The sequence below is a fragment of the Delphinapterus leucas genome, chromosome 4 (assembly GCF_059928025.1).
Source record: "Delphinapterus leucas isolate spDelLeu-1000000601 "Yukka" chromosome 4, BTC_Dleu_Yukka2, whole genome shotgun sequence".
Classification (NCBI taxonomy): domain Eukaryota; kingdom Metazoa; phylum Chordata; class Mammalia; order Artiodactyla; family Monodontidae; genus Delphinapterus; species Delphinapterus leucas.
Window position 1 is genome coordinate 160665 of NC_143132.1, and position 17087 is coordinate 177751.

At 44.7% G+C, this 17087-nt stretch overlaps 1 protein-coding gene across 4 annotated transcripts in view; it reads right to left on the reverse strand.

Annotated features, from left to right (window-relative positions):
• Positions 1-619: 619 nt before the first annotated feature.
• The window catches only part of PRMT2 (protein arginine methyltransferase 2), a 38618-nt gene continuing 22150 nt past the window's right edge, over positions 620-17087 (reverse strand). The window contains exons 7-12 of one of the 4 annotated variants that reach the window (XM_089910073.1): positions 5600-5775; positions 4219-4348; positions 3281-3417; positions 2531-2789; positions 1748-1919; positions 1090-1203 (exon numbers count right to left, since the gene is read on the reverse strand). In XM_089910073.1, the coding sequence (XP_089766199.1) occupies positions 1770-1919; positions 2531-2789; positions 3281-3417; positions 4219-4348; positions 5600-5775 (852 nt within the window). In that variant the 3' untranslated portion in view covers positions 1090-1203; positions 1748-1769. Of the gene's footprint in view, positions 1204-1747; positions 1920-2530; positions 2790-2823; positions 3025-3280; positions 3418-4218; positions 4349-5599; positions 5776-17087 lie in introns of those variants that run through there. The other 3 variants (XM_022596823.3, XM_089910074.1, XM_089910075.1) reach the window with 3 other exon arrangements.

The following is a 17087-nucleotide window of genomic DNA, read 5'->3' on the forward strand; positions in this document are numbered from 1 at the left end:
TTCAGTCTTCCTGCTGTGTCCTCACATGGAGGAAGGGGACCAGGGTGCTCTCTGGGGCCTCTTTTATAAGGACACTAATCCCATCCTTGGGGCTCCACCCTCATGACCTCATTACCTCCCAAAGGCCCCGTCTCCTAACACCACCATATTAGGGATTAGTTTTCAACACATAAATTTTGAGAGGTCACAAACCTTCAGTCTACAGCAAATTCACAGTGTACAAGCCCATTCACACAATGTTTGAAACCAGGCTCAAGTCTTCTCTGGTCATAGAAGCCAGGTATCAGCCTTGGGGGTGGTTCTGAGTGGGAGGGGCACTTGGGGCCTCCAGCGTGTTGGAGGGTCTGGGCCTGAAAACTGGTTACACGTGTGCCCACTTTGTGAAACTTCATCCATCTGTATACTCATGACTTACGCGGTTTGGTGTATATAATTTATATTTCAATAAAAAGTTAACTAAAAATCAAAACCACACACACCAAAAAATGCAGACGTGTACCTACTGGCATGAAAGTTTCTTCATAATATTAGATGAGAAAGGTTACAGAGCAATGCACACAGTATGATCCATGCTTTTGCAAAATAATGTATGTGCACAGAACCAGGATATACACCAACATTCATTTATTAAAAAATATTTATTGAGCATGTACTATGTGCCGACACATAATTTATCTGGAAGACGTCTCTACAAGTGGACTACCCCATGCAGAGCCCCATCGCATGCATCGCCCCTCAGGCTCCCATGAGGCTCTGTGTGACCCCACATCCCGCGAGCTGAGTGGGTGAGCCGAGGGCGGAAAGGACACGCACACACGACGCATGAACAGCCACCTTCACAGGAGCACAGGGTTGACGAGAGTGTCCTACGAGCTTAGAACTAGACCTGGCTGAGGGACACTGGGCCATCAACTACCCACAGGTGGACACCTGGAAACACAGCCCAGTTCTAAGGACAGGCAGGACAGTGACAATGGCGAGCGTGGACCCCGAGGAGCACGGGCACATCTGGGGAGGGCCCGCGGCCCCACGCCCTCGGGTGAGGGTGTTACCACCCCATCCTGGTGCAAGTCCGCGGCTTCCACAGGACACGCGTTCCCGTCCAGGGCCGACGCCACTAAGTCGCGTCTGTCCCTCCACAACGCTGCATCCCGCACAGAGCTGCACCTGTCATCTCCAGATGGGGAAGACTTTCTCTCCAACCTGAGAAAGACAAAGAAAACAAACCAATCAGGTGATAAATCATTTCAGTTTGATTAACACACAGTATTTCCTAATAATAATTTAATAGTGGACAAGAGTCTGGTATTCAGGTGCAGACTTTCAACAACAAACATTTAAACTTTTTTAACGTAAATCAGCATAAAGCAAAGCGCAAAACAGGTACTACAAAATAAAGGGAAACCATTTGATTATTTTCTTCCCTCTCCTGCATTAACCCTAAGTCTGAAGAGGAGGATTTCCCATGGGCTCTGTGAGCCGTGAGCCCTAAGGCCCCGCCTGGCCACATGCTCACTTCAGCCCTCTAACTGCTGCCACGGCCAGAACACGACTCCACCGCACGTCCACACTGCCCACGGCAAGGCACGCGGGGGGAGCGAGGCTGCACCATGGCCCGGCCCTCGGCCCCAGCTCTGGCCACGGGGTCCGCCGGGTGGGAATAGGCATCTGCCACTGCAACCGCCACAGACCCACCAGCTGCCCGGACTGGCACCACAGCCCGTGACTCCACAGCTAAATATCTTACTTTCTGTGACCCGGGGTCTTGTCTAGAAGTGACGGACCAGCTCAGAGTGACAGACATGTGCCGTCTCCACACGGGGTTTCTCTGCAACACCACTGAGCCTGTGACCACGTCTCCCGCGAGGACGGACACGGGCTCGTCCATCATGAACAGCACCTGCTTCCAGTGGGTGGTGCTGCAAGACAGGGGCGTGGTGTCACCCCTCAGGGAGCCCATCGATACTGCCATGCCCCCACCCTGTGATCAGACAGCTTCATGGGACCCGCGTGGACCCACAACCCGGGGGGCCTCCTGGACGCTGCACAGACTCCCTCGTGCCAAGGAGGCCGGGCCGCAGGGGCACGTGGCCAGCCCCAGGTCCCCAGGGGCCGCCTGTCCCCAGCCCCTCGTGGGGTCAACCCAGCCTCCATGAGCTGGCACGGCAGTGCCCACCCAAAGCCACCTTCTCTGAACTGCTGACGCCCACGGTTCTAGTTTCTGCAGTTAAAGCGAGATACACGCTGCTGAAATCGTGTCCAAAAAAAGTCATAATTCCTGTGAAGGTTCAGCTGAGTGTGAGCAAACAAGTGCAGCATTTGGGGGAGCAGTGACACCCCGGATTCTGTAAGTCCTGTGACTCTCACGCCCAAGCACCTGAAAGGACCCAGGTCACACCCCGCAGTGAGGTTCTGCTGCGTCTCCCCCTCGTGTCACATCCTCCCTGACGCTGGGCCACCCCCTCAGCCACCGTGGTGGGGGTCTCCCTCCCTGGCCCACGCCCTGCCCCCCATCTCGCCCCCATGCCACCTGTGTGTGGATGACCCCACGCAGACGCTCAGGTGGGAAACGCCGGGCACACATGGTTCGTGGGGGCCCCTGAGGCCCCTCTCCTGCGGGCCCTGGAAGGAGGCTCTGGCCAGGCAGCTCGCTCTCCTGCTCGACTTCCACAAAGGACGCTGAGGACCCCTGGGCCCCAAGGCCGCGGGGCATCTGACTCGGGCGTCTGCACCCCTCCCTGGGCTCACTTCTGCCGATCACACGGTGCAGGGGAGCATTGGGGCCATCCCTGAAAGGGGCAGCGGAAGTCCCCGAATGAAGGTGGCGCCCCCCCCCCCCCCGAGGGGCCACTGTGTCCGGCAGCACGACAGACAAGGTGCGCTTCCCCACACGCAGGAGCAAGCGTGCAGCCCCGAAACCTTACTGCTCAGAAGATGCATCTCGGGAAACATCTGCCTTCCCCAGAAGTCGGAGTAAAAGCCCCTGGAACCCTGTGGGCTGTTTCTGTGTCAGATGGTGAAGAGCTGCAGCAGCGTTTGGGGCCACGGAGAGAAGGTGGAGCCTGACCATCCAGGGTGTCGGGGACCCCTGACCCCGGCCCCGAGGAAGCCCGATGCCGGGGGGAGGCAACCCGGACTCATCGCCAGCCCTCCCGCCCCTGGGCCAGGGCTCAACCGCGTCTGGAGAGATTTGGGCCCACTCCCGATATTACTACATCTTGAAACTCGTGGCTCTGCCAGGCTTTGTGTGCTGCCCCAGGAGAAGGAGGGGCACACTCACGGGTGCAGCGGGCCCGTGCTCAGCACCAGCTGTGGCTCATCCTCCTCCAGGTTCTGGAACTGGACACTGAACCAGGCTGTGAATCCGTGGAGGGTGCCTGCCTTCTTGATGTCAAAGTGAAGCTCACCTTTCATCATCTGTGTTCAAGCAAATGAGTCAGAAAAGGGCGCTGGGGACCGGGAAGCAGCTCCTGCCTCCATGGGGCTCCATCCCGGATCCCACAGCACTGCCCCAGGCAGCCACGCCGTCTATTGCAGTAGTTATGCCACAAATCTGTAACTTGCTAGTTTAGCTGAACACATCAAAAACCATATCTCCTCCTAGGGAAAGTAAATGTTAAAACCTGCATCCTGAACTCAAAGGCTGCAGATAATCAGAAAAGGTTTTGAGCAATTTGGGTCTCATTTGCCTAATTTTCTGTCCCCAAATTCAGGTGGAATACTTCCTCTTCTCAATTCTTTGTACAAATATAAAGCTCCAGACTGAGTCTCTACAATCCCCAAACTAACTAAAGCCTCAAAAGTTCAGTTTGCACGTGGTTTTGCCCATCTAAGCTCCAGAAGGGGCTTCCTCCACCTCAGAGCAGCCCTTATAATGGGGTCGTCCGGAGCCCACACACGCCACCTCGTGGCCACAGAGGGTAAGTAAAAGAATTTTAAGAATTTTATCATCAATGGGAGTTAAAAAAACTTAGAAAAAAAGTTTAATTCAAATTCCATGATGAAACATATAATTTATTTGAATCTGAAGATGCTGAGAATATTACACATAAATCTAAAAGTAACTGAAGACGTTAAAGAGGTTAACTATAAAGAAAATAACCTAAAAATACAAAAAAACAAAATCAGAATAGGAAAAAAAAAAAGACTGTGGGAAAATCAATAGCAACAAGTTTAACTTGTTTATTTGAACAGGAAGGAAGGGTCACCTCTTCTCACCTCGAGGTCAGCGATCTGCACGGTTCTCATGTCCAGCTGTAATATGGTGCATGGCTCAGAGAGACAGTCTTCTGGTTTCAAAATGTGGTTATACTTGGGCTTCGAAAAAAACTCCTTAATTGCTAAAGATCTGGGGAAAAGTCAAAGTAATTTTGCTCAATATCATTTACCCACATCTCAGGCTATCACGCCTCCTCTGCGTCAGCAGGAATTCTAACTCACCGGGCGAGAGGCAGGGCTGAGACGGCCAGCCCTCCGGGGACCCTCAGTGCCCTACTCGCGGGGTCTCAGCACACACCCAGAGAACACGGAATCCACGGGAAATTAAATGTTAACGAATGGTGTGAGAGGAGAACAGACATCTCCTCCAAGGGGCCAACCAGTGTCCCGGATAACGTGCGGCCTCAGCACATTATCCCCCCACCCTCCAGTTCACGGTACGCCTTTTCCGGACACCACAGACCGTGTTCAGAGCTTCCTCCGTCTTTCCTTGTCGCTTTCATTACGGAGCGTTAATTCGGGCAGCATGAGAAACCACACCCCACCCCCACCCCCTGCTCTTTTCAAACCTTCCCAGCCCTTCCCACACATTAGTCCTACATGAACCACGGAACGACTCTGTTGGAGACCCTTCCTCTCCATCCCCTTTGGGATTTGGGTTGAGAGTACATTGACTAGGGAAGATTCCATACCTTTATGTTGATACATTTTCTTTTTTTGAGTTTTTTAACAAAAAACAAAAAGGCCCAGAGGCCCCCATCTTGCTGCCAACTCCCCAGCTGGACACTTAGCAGGTGTCCAGGCTCATTGAACAGAAGCTTCTTTCTGCCTCTGACAAAGGGGCCCTTCCCTAATTCCAGGGCTGCTGCTGGGTCTCTCCTGCCCACGTCCCATGGCACCTCAGAGGGGACGCAGCCGACACGTGTCACTATCCTTCTCAGAGGAGGCGATGTGACAACCATGAAGGCCTTGAGAGAAGACTGTTTTATGTTAAAACCTGAAGCTCTACCACAAGCCTGATGTATGTTACACACGAGGAAATGAACTTTTGTGGAGCACCGCTTTCTTTGCCAAATGCCAGCGATGCCTTCACTAACACATTTTCTGACTCCTATTAAAAAGTTACGGCTCTTAGTGGGAACATCCATTTGTTTTAACAGCCCACGCATTTATAAACATGACTTTATTTTTCCCATTATATTTGGGGTCTTATAAATGGGACACTTCAATTTCCCATCACATCTGTTGGTTTAAAGACCTGTAAGGCAACGTGCAAACTTCTTAGTCACGTGAGCAAACTGAGCTCAGCACGGTGGCAGCTCTGAGACCTGCAGCCCGCCCCGCATGCTCCCGCAGCCCGGGAGCGCCCGGTGACACTCACTTGAGGGCACTGAGGTCGAACTCGTAGGCGTTGTCCCAGAAGAGCACCTTGCTGCGGTAGTCCCTGTCGGCGCTGCAGGGCACCAGGTGCAGCGCGGCCGTGGTCGGCCAGATGACCCCGTCCTCCTTCAGCCACGCGTCCCGGGCATAGAGGATGGACTCGATCATGAACTCAAACTGCAGGGAGGGAGACGCACAGGAGACACCGTGTCTGTGCAGCCCCCTCGCTGCTCAGATTCTGGGGTCTTCACGTCTGTCACCTCCAGAGGCACAGAATGGGCTGAGCTGCCCGGCCCACGGGAGGGCTTCTCTTGCGCCCACACGGCAGTGGTCACCGAGTCCAGTCACAGCCTGGGTTTACAAGCCCCATCGAGCCACGTGGAGCTCGGAACTGGGCGTGGCTAATGGTCGGGAAATCAGCCTCTCGCCCACCCCACTCACTCAGCAGTCAGCTGTCCCCACGTTCCTAAAGCCCTCAAGTGTTTCAGGGTGTTAACTCTCCAACAATATCAACCTGGTCTGGGGTATCCTCAGGATTCTCACCACCCTTTAAGGTGGCTGAAGTCACTTCTTAAAAACGTGGAACACCGGGGGCGGAGTCAAGATGGCGTACTAGGAGGACGCGGAATTTGCGTCTCCACACAACTAGGGCACCTACCAGGCACCGGTGGGGACCCATGGACACCTAAAGGGACGGGAGGAACCCTCAACGACCGGTAGGAAGTGGGGGGAGTGAGGGGGAAGGAGAAGCAGATGTGGGACAGGATTGGCTCCCCTAAGGGGCGCCTGGGGGAGGGGAAGGGATCCCACACCCGAAAGGGGAAATTGGCGGACCGTTGGGAGGGCAAAGGATCAAAAGGGAGCGTGGCCAGGTCTCCCCTGCCCACTCGGGCCCCCAGAAGCCCAGCCTGATCCTCTGCCCTCCCAGCCTCCCTCCTGCTGTGCAGAGCCCAAGCCACACCCCTACACTCAAAGACCCCCTCTGAGACCTGCCCCAATGCGCTGGGTCTAAACCCCACCCACACACCCCCACTCAGGGCCCTACCTCCAAACTCCTTAGCTCCACACTCCAGACGCCCTCCTTTCCACGTGCTGCCTCTCCCCTTCCACCCTAAGCAGAGGCCCCACCCCACGCTCAAACGTCACCCCCCACCCACCTAGGTCCCGCCCCACCCTAAACCCCACCCCTGCCTATTCCGCCTTCACCAGAACTCCGCCCTCATAGCCAAGGCTTTTTTTTTCTTTCTTTTTCTTTTGTCCTCTTTTAGATTGGGGTTCCATTTTACCTTGTTGATTCACTGTCATTGATTCTTTTAGATTTTTGTTTTTCCTAATAAACCTTTTATTTTTCTAATTTTATTTTATTCTTTATAGTTCATTAGTGATCTCTCCTCCTGGCTTGTTGCTCCCCCCCCACTTTTTTTTTCTTTTTTCTGCTGTGGTTTTATTTTACCTTGTTGCAGTTGTTTCAATTATAGTTTTATTTTTCCTAATATATGTTTTATCTTTCTAATTTTATTTTGTTTTTCATTCTTTGATATTGTACTGCTCCTTTTTTTCTTTATTTCTTCTTTTTTTTTTTTTTTTTTTTAATGTGCCATGAAGCTTGCAGGATCCTGGTTCCCAGGCTGGAGGTCAGGCCCGAGCTCCCGTGGTGGGAGCTTGGAGTCCAAACCACTGGACTAACAGAGAACCTCAGACCCCAGGGAATATCAATTGGAGCCAGACCTCCAGGAGGTCTTCATCTCAGCACCAAGACCCAGCTCTATCCAACTGCCTGCCAACTCCACTGCTGGACATCTCAGGCCAAACAACCAGTAAGACAGGAATACAGCACCACCCATCAAAAAATATATATATAATGACAAAAAAATATGTTACAGACAAAGGAGCAAGGTAAAAACCTACAAGACCAAATAAATGAAGACGAAATACGCAACCTACCGGACAAAGAATTCAGAGTAATGATAGTACAGATGATCCAAAATCTCAGAAACAGAATGGAGAAAATACAAGAAACATTTAACAAGGATCTAGAAGAATTAAAGAGCAAACAAACAGTGATGAATAACACAACTACTGAAATTAAAAATACCCTAGAAGGAATTAATAACAGAATAACTGAGGCAGAAGAATGGATAAGTGACCTGAAAGATAAAAGGGTGGAAATAACCTCCAGGGAGCAGAATAAAGAAAAAAGAATGAAAAGAATTGAGGACAGTCTCAGAGACCTCTGGGACAACATTAAACGCACCAACATTCGAATTACAGGGGTCCCAGAAGAAGAAGAGAAAAAGAAAGGGTCTGAGAAAATATTTGAAGAGATTATAGTCAAAAACTTCGCTAACATGGGAAAGGAAATAGTCAATCAAGTCCAGGAAGCGCAGAGAGTACCATACAGGATAAACCCAAAGAGAAACATGCCGAGACACATACTAATCAAACTATCAAAAATTAAATACAAAGAAAAAAATATTAAAAGCATCAAGGGAACAGCAACAAAGAACATACAAAGGAATCCCCATAAGGTTAACAGATGATTTTTCAGCAGAAACTCTGCAAGCCAGAAGGGAGTGGCAGGACATACTTAAAGTGATGAAAGGGAAAAACCTACAACCAAGATTACTCTACCAGCAAGGATCTCATTCAGATTCGATGGAGAAATTAAAACCTTTACAGATAAGCAAAAGTTAAGAGAATTCAGCACCACCAAACCAGCTTTACAACAAATGCTAAAGGAACTTCTCCAGACAGGAGACACAAGAGAAGCAAAAACCTACAAAAACCAACCCAAAACAATTAAGAAAATGGTAATAGGAACATACATATCGATAATTACCTTACACGTGAATGGATTAAATGCTCCAATCAAAAGACATAGACTGGCTGAATGGATACAAAAACAAGACCCGTACATATGCTGTCTACAGAGAACCACTTCAGACCTAGGGACACATACAGACTGAAAGTCAGGTGATGGAAAAAGATATTCCATACAAATGGAAATCAAAAGAAAGCTGGAGTAGCAATTCTCATATCAGACAAAACAGACTTTAAAATAAAGACTATTACAAGAGACAAAGAAGGACACTACATAATGATCAAGGGATCAATCCAAGAAGAAGATATAACAATTGTAAATATATATGCACCCAACATAGGAGCACCTCAATACATAAGGCAAATGCTAACACCCATAAAAGGGGAAATCGACAGTAACACAATAATAGTAGGGGACTTTAACACCCCACTTTCCTCAATGGACAGATCATCCAAAATGAAAATAAATAAGGAAACACAAGCTTTAAATGACACATTAAACAAGATGGACTTAATTGATATTTATATGATATTCCATCCAAAAACAAACAGAATACTTTCTTCTCAAGTGCTCACAGAACATTCTCCAGGATACATCATATCCTGGGTCACAAATCAAGCCCTGGTAAATTTAAGAAAATTGAAATCGTATCAGGTATCTTTTCTGACCACAACCTATGAGACTAGATATCAATTACAGGAAAAAATCTGTAAAAAATACGAACACATGGAGGCTAAACAATACACTACTAAATAACCAAGAGATCACTGAAAAGATCAAAGAGGAAATTAAAAAATACCTAGAAACAAATGACAATGAAAACACAATGACCCAAAACCTATGGGATGCAGCAAAAGCAGCTCTAAGAGGGAAGTTTATAGCAATACAATCCTACCTCAAGAAACAAGAAAAATCTCAAAACAACCTAACTTTACACCTAAAGCAATTAGAGAAAGAAGAACAAAACCCCCCCAAAGTTAGCAGAAGGAAAGAAATCATAAAGATCAGATCAAAAATAAATGAAAAAGAAATGAAGGAAACGATAGCAAAGATCAATAAAACTAAAAGTTGGTTCTTTGAAAAGATAAACAGAATTGATAAACCATTAGCCAGACTCACCAAGAAAAAAGGGAGAAGACTCAAATCAACAGAAATAGAAATGAAAAAGGAGAAGTAACAACTGACACTGCAGAAGTACAAAGGATCATGAGAGATTACTACAAGCAACTCTATGCCAATAAAATGGACAAACTGGAAGAAATGGACAAATTCTTAGAAAAGCACAACCTTCCACGACTGAACCAGGAAGAAACAGAAAATATAAACAGACGAAACACAAGCAATGAAATTGAAACTGTGATTAAAAATCTTCCAACAAACAAAAGCCCAGGACCAGATGGCTTCACAGGCGAATTCTGTCAAACATTTAGAGAAGAGCTAACACCCATCCTTCTCAAACTCTTCCAAAATATAGCAGAGGGAGGAACACTCCCAAACTCATTCTACGAGGCCACCATCACCCTGATACCAAAACCAAACAACGATGTCACAAAAAAAGAAAACTACAGCCAATATCTCTGATGAACACAGATGCAAAAATCCTCAACAAAATACTAGCAAACAGAATCCAACAGCACAATTAAAAGGATCATACACCATGATCAAGTGGGGTTTATCCCAGGAATGCAAGGATTCTTTAATATATGCAAATCAATCAATGTGATAAACAATATTAGCAAATTGAAGGAGAAAAACCATATGATAATCTCAATAGATGCAGAAAAAGCTTTTGACAAAATTCAACACCCATTTATGATAAAAACTCTCCAGAAAGTAGGCATACAGGGAACCTACCTTAACATAATAAAGGCCATATATGACAAACCCACAGTCAACATCATTCTCAATGGTGAAAAACTCAAACCATTTCCTCTAAGATCAGGAACAAGACAAGGTTGCCCACTCTCACGACTATTATTCAACATAGTTTTGGAAGTTTTAACCACAGCAATCAGAGAAGAAAAATAAATAAAAGGAATCCAAATCAGAAAAGAAGAACTGTCACTGTTTGCAGATGACATGATACTATACATAGAGAATCCTAAAGATGCTACCAGAAAACTACTAGAGCTAATTAATGAATTTCGTAGAGTAGCAGGATACAAAATTAATGCACAGAAATCTCCTGCATTCCTATACACTAATGATGAAAAATCTGAAAGAGAAATTAAAGAAACACTCCGATTTACTATTGCAACATAAAAATTAAAATACCTAGGAATAAACCTACCTAAGGAGACAAACGACCTGTATGCAGAAAACTATAAGACACTGATGAAAGAAATTAAAGATGATACAAACAGATGGAGAGATATACCATGTTCTTGGATTGGAAGAATCAACATTGTGAAAATGACTGTACCACCCAAAGCAATCTACAGATTCAATGCAATCCCTATCAAACTACCAATGGCATTTTTCACAGAACTAGAACAAAAAAGTGCACAATTTGTATGGAAACACAAAAGACCCCAAATAGCCAAAACAATCTTCAGAAAGAAAAACAGAGCTGGAGGAATGAGGCTCCCGGACTTCAGACTAAACTACAAAGCTACAGTAATCAAGACAGTATGGTACTGGCATAAAAACAGAAATATAGATCAATGGAACAGGATATAGAAAGCCCAAAGATAAAGCCGCACACATGTCACCTTATCTTTGATAAAGGAGGCAAGAGTATACAATGGAGAAAAGATAGCCTCTTCAAAAGTGGTGCTGGGAAAACTGGACAGCTACATGTAAAAGGATGAAATTAGAACACTTCCTAACACCATACCCAGAAATAAACTCAAAATGGATTAAAGACCTAAATGCAAAGCTAGACAGTATAAAACTCTTAGAGGAAAACATAGGCAGAACACTCTGTGACATAAATCAGAGCAAGATCCTTTTTGACCCACCTCCTAGAGAAATGGAAATAAAAACAAAAATAAACAAATGGGACCTAATGAAACTTCAAAGCTTTTGCACAGCAAAGGAAACCATAAATAAGACCAAAAGACAACCCTCAGAATGGGAGAAAATATTTGCAAATGAAGCAACTGACAAAGGATTAATCTCTAAAATATACAAGCAGCTCATGCAGCTCAATATCAAAAAAACAAAAACCCAATCCAAAAATGGGCAGAAGAACTAAATAGACATTTCTCCAAAGAAGATATACAGATTGCCAACAAACACATGAAAAGATGCTCAACATCACTAATCATTAGAGAAATGCAAATCAAAACTACAATGAGGTATCACCTCACACCAGTCATCAAAAAATCTACAAAAAATAAATGCTTGAGAGGGTGTGGAGAAAAGGGAACCCTCTTGAACTGTTGGTGGGAATGTAAATTGATACAGCCACTATGGAGAACAGTATGGAGGTTCCTTAAAAAACTAAAAATAGAACTACCATATGACCCAACAATCCCACTACTGGGCATATACCCTGAGAAAACCATAATTCAAAGAGTCATGTACAACAGTGTTCATTGCAGCTCTATTTACAATAGCCAGGACATGGAAGCAACCTAAGTGTCCATCAACAGATGAATGGAGAAAGAAGATGTGACACATGTATACAATGGAATATTACTCAGCCATAAAAAGAAACGAAACTGAGTTATTTGTAGTGAGGTGGATGCACCTAGAGTCTGTCATACAGAGTGAAGTCAGTCAGAAAGAGAAAAACAAATACCGTATGCTAACACATATGTATGGAATCTAAAAAAAGAAAAAAAGGTTCTGATGAACCTAGGAGCAGGACAGGAATAAAGACACAGAGATAGGGTTTGGACTTGAGGACACAGGGAGGGGGAAGCGTAAGCTGGGACGAAGTGAGAGAGTGGCATGGACATATATACACTACCAAACGTAAAATAGATAGCTAGTGGGAAGCAGCTGCATGACACAGGGAGATCAGATTGGTGCTTTGTGACCACCTAGAGGGGTGGGATAGGGAGGGTGGGAGGGAGACGCAAGAGGGAGGGGATGTGGGGATATACGTACACATATAGCTGATTCACTCTGTTACACAGCAGCATCCAACACACCATTCTAAAGCAATTATAGTCCAATGAAGATGTTAAAAAAAAAAAAAGTAACTGTTCCTAGATTATATTTGACTATGTCAATTTCCTGGCCTAATTTTGAATAAAATGTTGATGTTTATTTAACAAAGAAAAAAAAATGTGGAACATCAAAGCAGGAGTGCCACAGAGGTCACGTTGCACCAAAGTCAAGAGCGGCCCAGCGCCCCTAGGTGCCCCTCGGGAGTGTTGAATTTTGAGAATTCTTTGTATATTCAGGATACACACTGGATATGTGATTTGCAAATATTTTCTCCTAACCTTAGCCTGTCTTTTCATTCTCTTAACACTGTCTTTTACAGGACAGACATTTTCACTTTTGATGAAGTCCAATTTATCAACTTTTTCTTTAATAGATTATGCTTTTAGAGTCACACCTAAAAACCCTTTGACTAACCCAGGAACACTTTCTCCTGTGATTTCTTCTGAGAGTTTTATAGTTTTATGTTCTAAGCAATTAGATCTGTAATCAGTTTTGAGTTCATTGTTTAGTATGAGGTATGAGGCTTAAAGATGAAGTTCTTTTTTTTTTTTTTGCACATGGATGGCCAACTGTTCCAATATAATTAGGTGAAAAGACTATCTTTTCTCCATTAAATTAACTTTGCCCCTCTGTTAAGAATCAGTTGACCGTATTTGTAGGAATATACTGTCTATTCTGTTCCATCGACTTACGTGTCTATCGTTTCACCAGTTTCACAGTTTTGACTACCAGAGCTTTATACTAAGTTTTAAAGTCAGGTACCATAATTCTTCCAATTTTGTTCTTTTAAAAATTGTATCAGCTATTCTAGTTTGTTTACATTCCACATAAATTTTACAATGAACTTATCTACAAAAACTCCTGCTTAGATTTTTACTGGAATTGTATTAAATCTACAGATTAATCTGGGGAGAAGAGACATCCTTAGAAGGTTGTCTTCCAGCCCATGAACAATGTGTATCTACCAGCATCACGTAGTTTTCAGCATACAGATCTTGTACGTTTTGTCAGATTTCATCATTTTGGAGCTACTGTAAATAGTATTGTACAGTGCTAGTATTTATATAAAAATATGACTGGTTTTTGTATGTTGACTTTGTGATCTTCTTAAACCTGCCTACTAGTCTAGGAAAGTTTTTGGAGATTCCTTGGGATTTTCTACAAAGACAATCATGCTGTCTGAGAAAGGGATGGTTTATTTCTGTGTCTTCGTTCTGTGTGCCTTTCACTTCTTCTCTCCCTTTTGCACTGGTTAGGTTTCCCAGTACAATATGGAGTAGAAGTGGTGGAGCGGCCCTCCCTGCATCACTCCTGCTCTTAGGGGGAAGTTGCCATTCTGTCCTAACAAGTAAAAAGCTGAACAAACTGAAACATCAAGAACTCTTCCTAGATCCGTAAGAGAAATGAGGTCACGGAGCAAACTGCTGCCCCCAAATAGGAGAAATTGAGAGACTAATACAGACGGTCCCCTACTTATGATGGTTCAACTTTACAACGGTGCAATAGGAATTCAGTAAAGACTATGCCTCAGATTTTGAATTTTGATCTTTTCCCAGCTAGCGATACACAGTGCAACGCATGAGCCACACAAGCCACAGCCCTGTCAGCCATGAGATTGCTAGGGTGAACGACACTTTCAGTACAGTACTGAGTCAATTACATGAGATAGTCAACGCTTTATTATCAAATGGGCTTTGGTTATGATTTTGCCCAACTGTAGGCTCATGTGAGTGCTCTGAGCACATTTAAGGCAGGCAAGGCTCAGCTGTGATATTCAGGAACTTAGGTGTGTTATGTGCATTTTGAAGTTTTTTGTTTATAAATTTATTTATTTATTTTTGACTGTGTTGGGTCTTCGTTGCTGCACGCGGGCTTTCTCTAGTCGCAGCGAGCGGGGGATACTCTTCGTTGCGGTGCACAGGCTTCTCATTGTGGTGGCTTCTCTTGTTGCGGAGCACAGGCTCTAGGCGTGCGGGATTCGGTAGTTGTGGCACGTGGGCTCTAGAGCACAGGCTCAGTAGTTGTGGCTCACAGGCTTAGCTGCTCTGTGGCATGTGGGATCTTCCTGGACCAGGGCTCAAACCCGTGTCCCCTGCATTGGTAGGCGGATTCTTAACCACTGCGCCACCAGGGAAGTCCCTGCATTTTGGACTTTGATATTTTCAACTTATGATGGGTGTGTCGGGATGCAGCCCCATCATAAGTCGAGGAGGATCGTACAGAGAATCACAACTTGCCAGGGGAGGAAACATGAACTGTGGTTGACAAGTTGCTGGGGCCCACTGTGGACAAGCCTGAGAGTCAAAGCTCCAGATGGGCTCAGTCACAGGGGTCCCCACAGTACACGTCAGAGAAAAGTCCCCTCGTGCTTCTGACAAGTTCGAAAGGAAGCATTTGAAATACACCAGAGTATTCTGTTCTTCTTAACAGGGTCTGCACTCAGGAGAAACTAGTTAACAGAACCTAACCAGCTGAAGAACGAGAACTATCCAACTTGAGCCCCCTCCAGCCATCCTGTCCCACCTAAAAGAGGAAAAGAAACTGAGAAGCACCTGTGAAGTTCACAGTGCAGAGGCCCAGGCTCACTGAACACTGAGACCCCAGAAGGACCACAGAACACTCCCCGACCCACATCTCACCACCACATCACTACAGGCCTGTTTGCACTGAACCTTTATCCAGTCATCAAGCCTGGCTATCAGGAGAAAACCACAAGACATACTAACAGTATAAGACACACAGCAAGGCTTAGAACCAGACTCAGACACAGCAGGGATGCTGTAATTATCAGGCTGGGAATTTAACAACTATGATTCATATGCTCAGGGCTCTAATGGATAAAGCAGACAGCGTGCAGGAACAGATGGGCAATGTAAGCAGAGAAAGGAAAATTCTTGAAAAGAACCAAAAACAAATGCTCAAGATGAAAAACAATGTAACAGAAACGAAGGATGTCTTCAATGGGCTCATTAGTTAGGACACAGCTGAGCAACAAGCCTCCAAGCTTGAGGAAATGACAACAGAAACCTCCAAAGCTGAAAAGGACAGAAAACAGGCTAAAAAATACAACAACATATTCAAGGGCTGTAGGACAACACAAGGTATAGTAGACACAAAACGGAAGTACCAGGAGAAGAATGAGAGGTGGGATCAGAAGAAGTAGTTGAAAAACTAATGACAGAACTTCCCCAAATTAATGTCAAACACCAACCCACAGATCAAGGAGTGCAGAGCACACCAAGCAAGATAAATGTGGGGGAAAAAAAAAAAAAAAAGTAAAACTAGGCATGTCATTTTCAAACTACAGACACTCAAAAGATAAAGAAAAAGTCCTGAAAGAAGCTGGGGAGAAAAGACACCTACCTACTGGGGAACAAAGATAAAATTTCATCTGAATTCTCAGAAACCATGCAAGCAAGAAGAGAGTGGAGTGAAATATTTAAAGTGTTGAGAGAAAAAACCCCACCAACCTAGAATTCTGCACCCTGTGAAATTATCCTTCAGAAGTGAAGGAGAAATAAAGACTTTCTCAGACAAACAAAATAGAGGGAACTTGTTGCCAGTAGGCCTGCTTTGCAAGAAATGTTAAAAGAAGTTCTTTAGAAAGAAGGAAAATGATATACAGGCAGATCTCATTTTATTGTGCCTCACAGATACCGTACTTTTTACAAATTGAAGGCTGTGGCAACCTTGCATCGAGCAACCCTGTTGGCACCATTTTCCAACAACCTTTGCTCACTTTGTGTCTGTGTGTCACATTTTGGTAATTCTCGCAACATTTCAAACTTTTTCATTTTTATTGTATTTGTTATGGTAATCTGTGATTAACATCTTTGATGTTACTATTGCAAAAAGATTAGAACTCACTGAAGGCTCAGATGATGGTTAGCATTTTTTAGCAATAAAGTATATTTTAATTAAGGTATGTACATTGCTGTTTTAGACATAATGCTACTGCACACCTAACAGACTACAGCATAGTGTAAACAAAACTTTTATATGCACTGAGAAACCAAAAAATTCGTGCAACTTGCTTTATTGCGGTGGTCTGGAACTGAACCTGCAATATCTCTGAGGTCTGCCTGTAGATCAGAAATACGGATCTGCATAAAGAAAGAAAATCACTGAAACAGAAATAAATGAAGATAAAACTAAAACTTTTATTTTTCCTATTCTTAATCAACTTAACATCTTGTCCAAAATAATAGCAACACAGTATTTAACCATGTATGCTTATGTACGTATGTATAGCTATACTTATATATAATAAAATGAATGAAAATGATGATACAAGGGACAGGAGGGAGAAATCAGGATTACCCTGTTATCCTAAAGTGCTCACACTAACCATGAAGCCTAAGAGTGTTAGATGAAAACAGACTCGGAACAGCTGTAAATACACATTGAAAACTGTACAGAAACCAATTAAAAAAGCAAAAAAGAGCAAGTGTAACTGCTATGCTGAGAAAATGGAGTCATATAAAATGCTCAATTAAAACCTCAAAAGACAGAGCACCTAAATATTATCGAAAATATTAAGAGAGCTGAA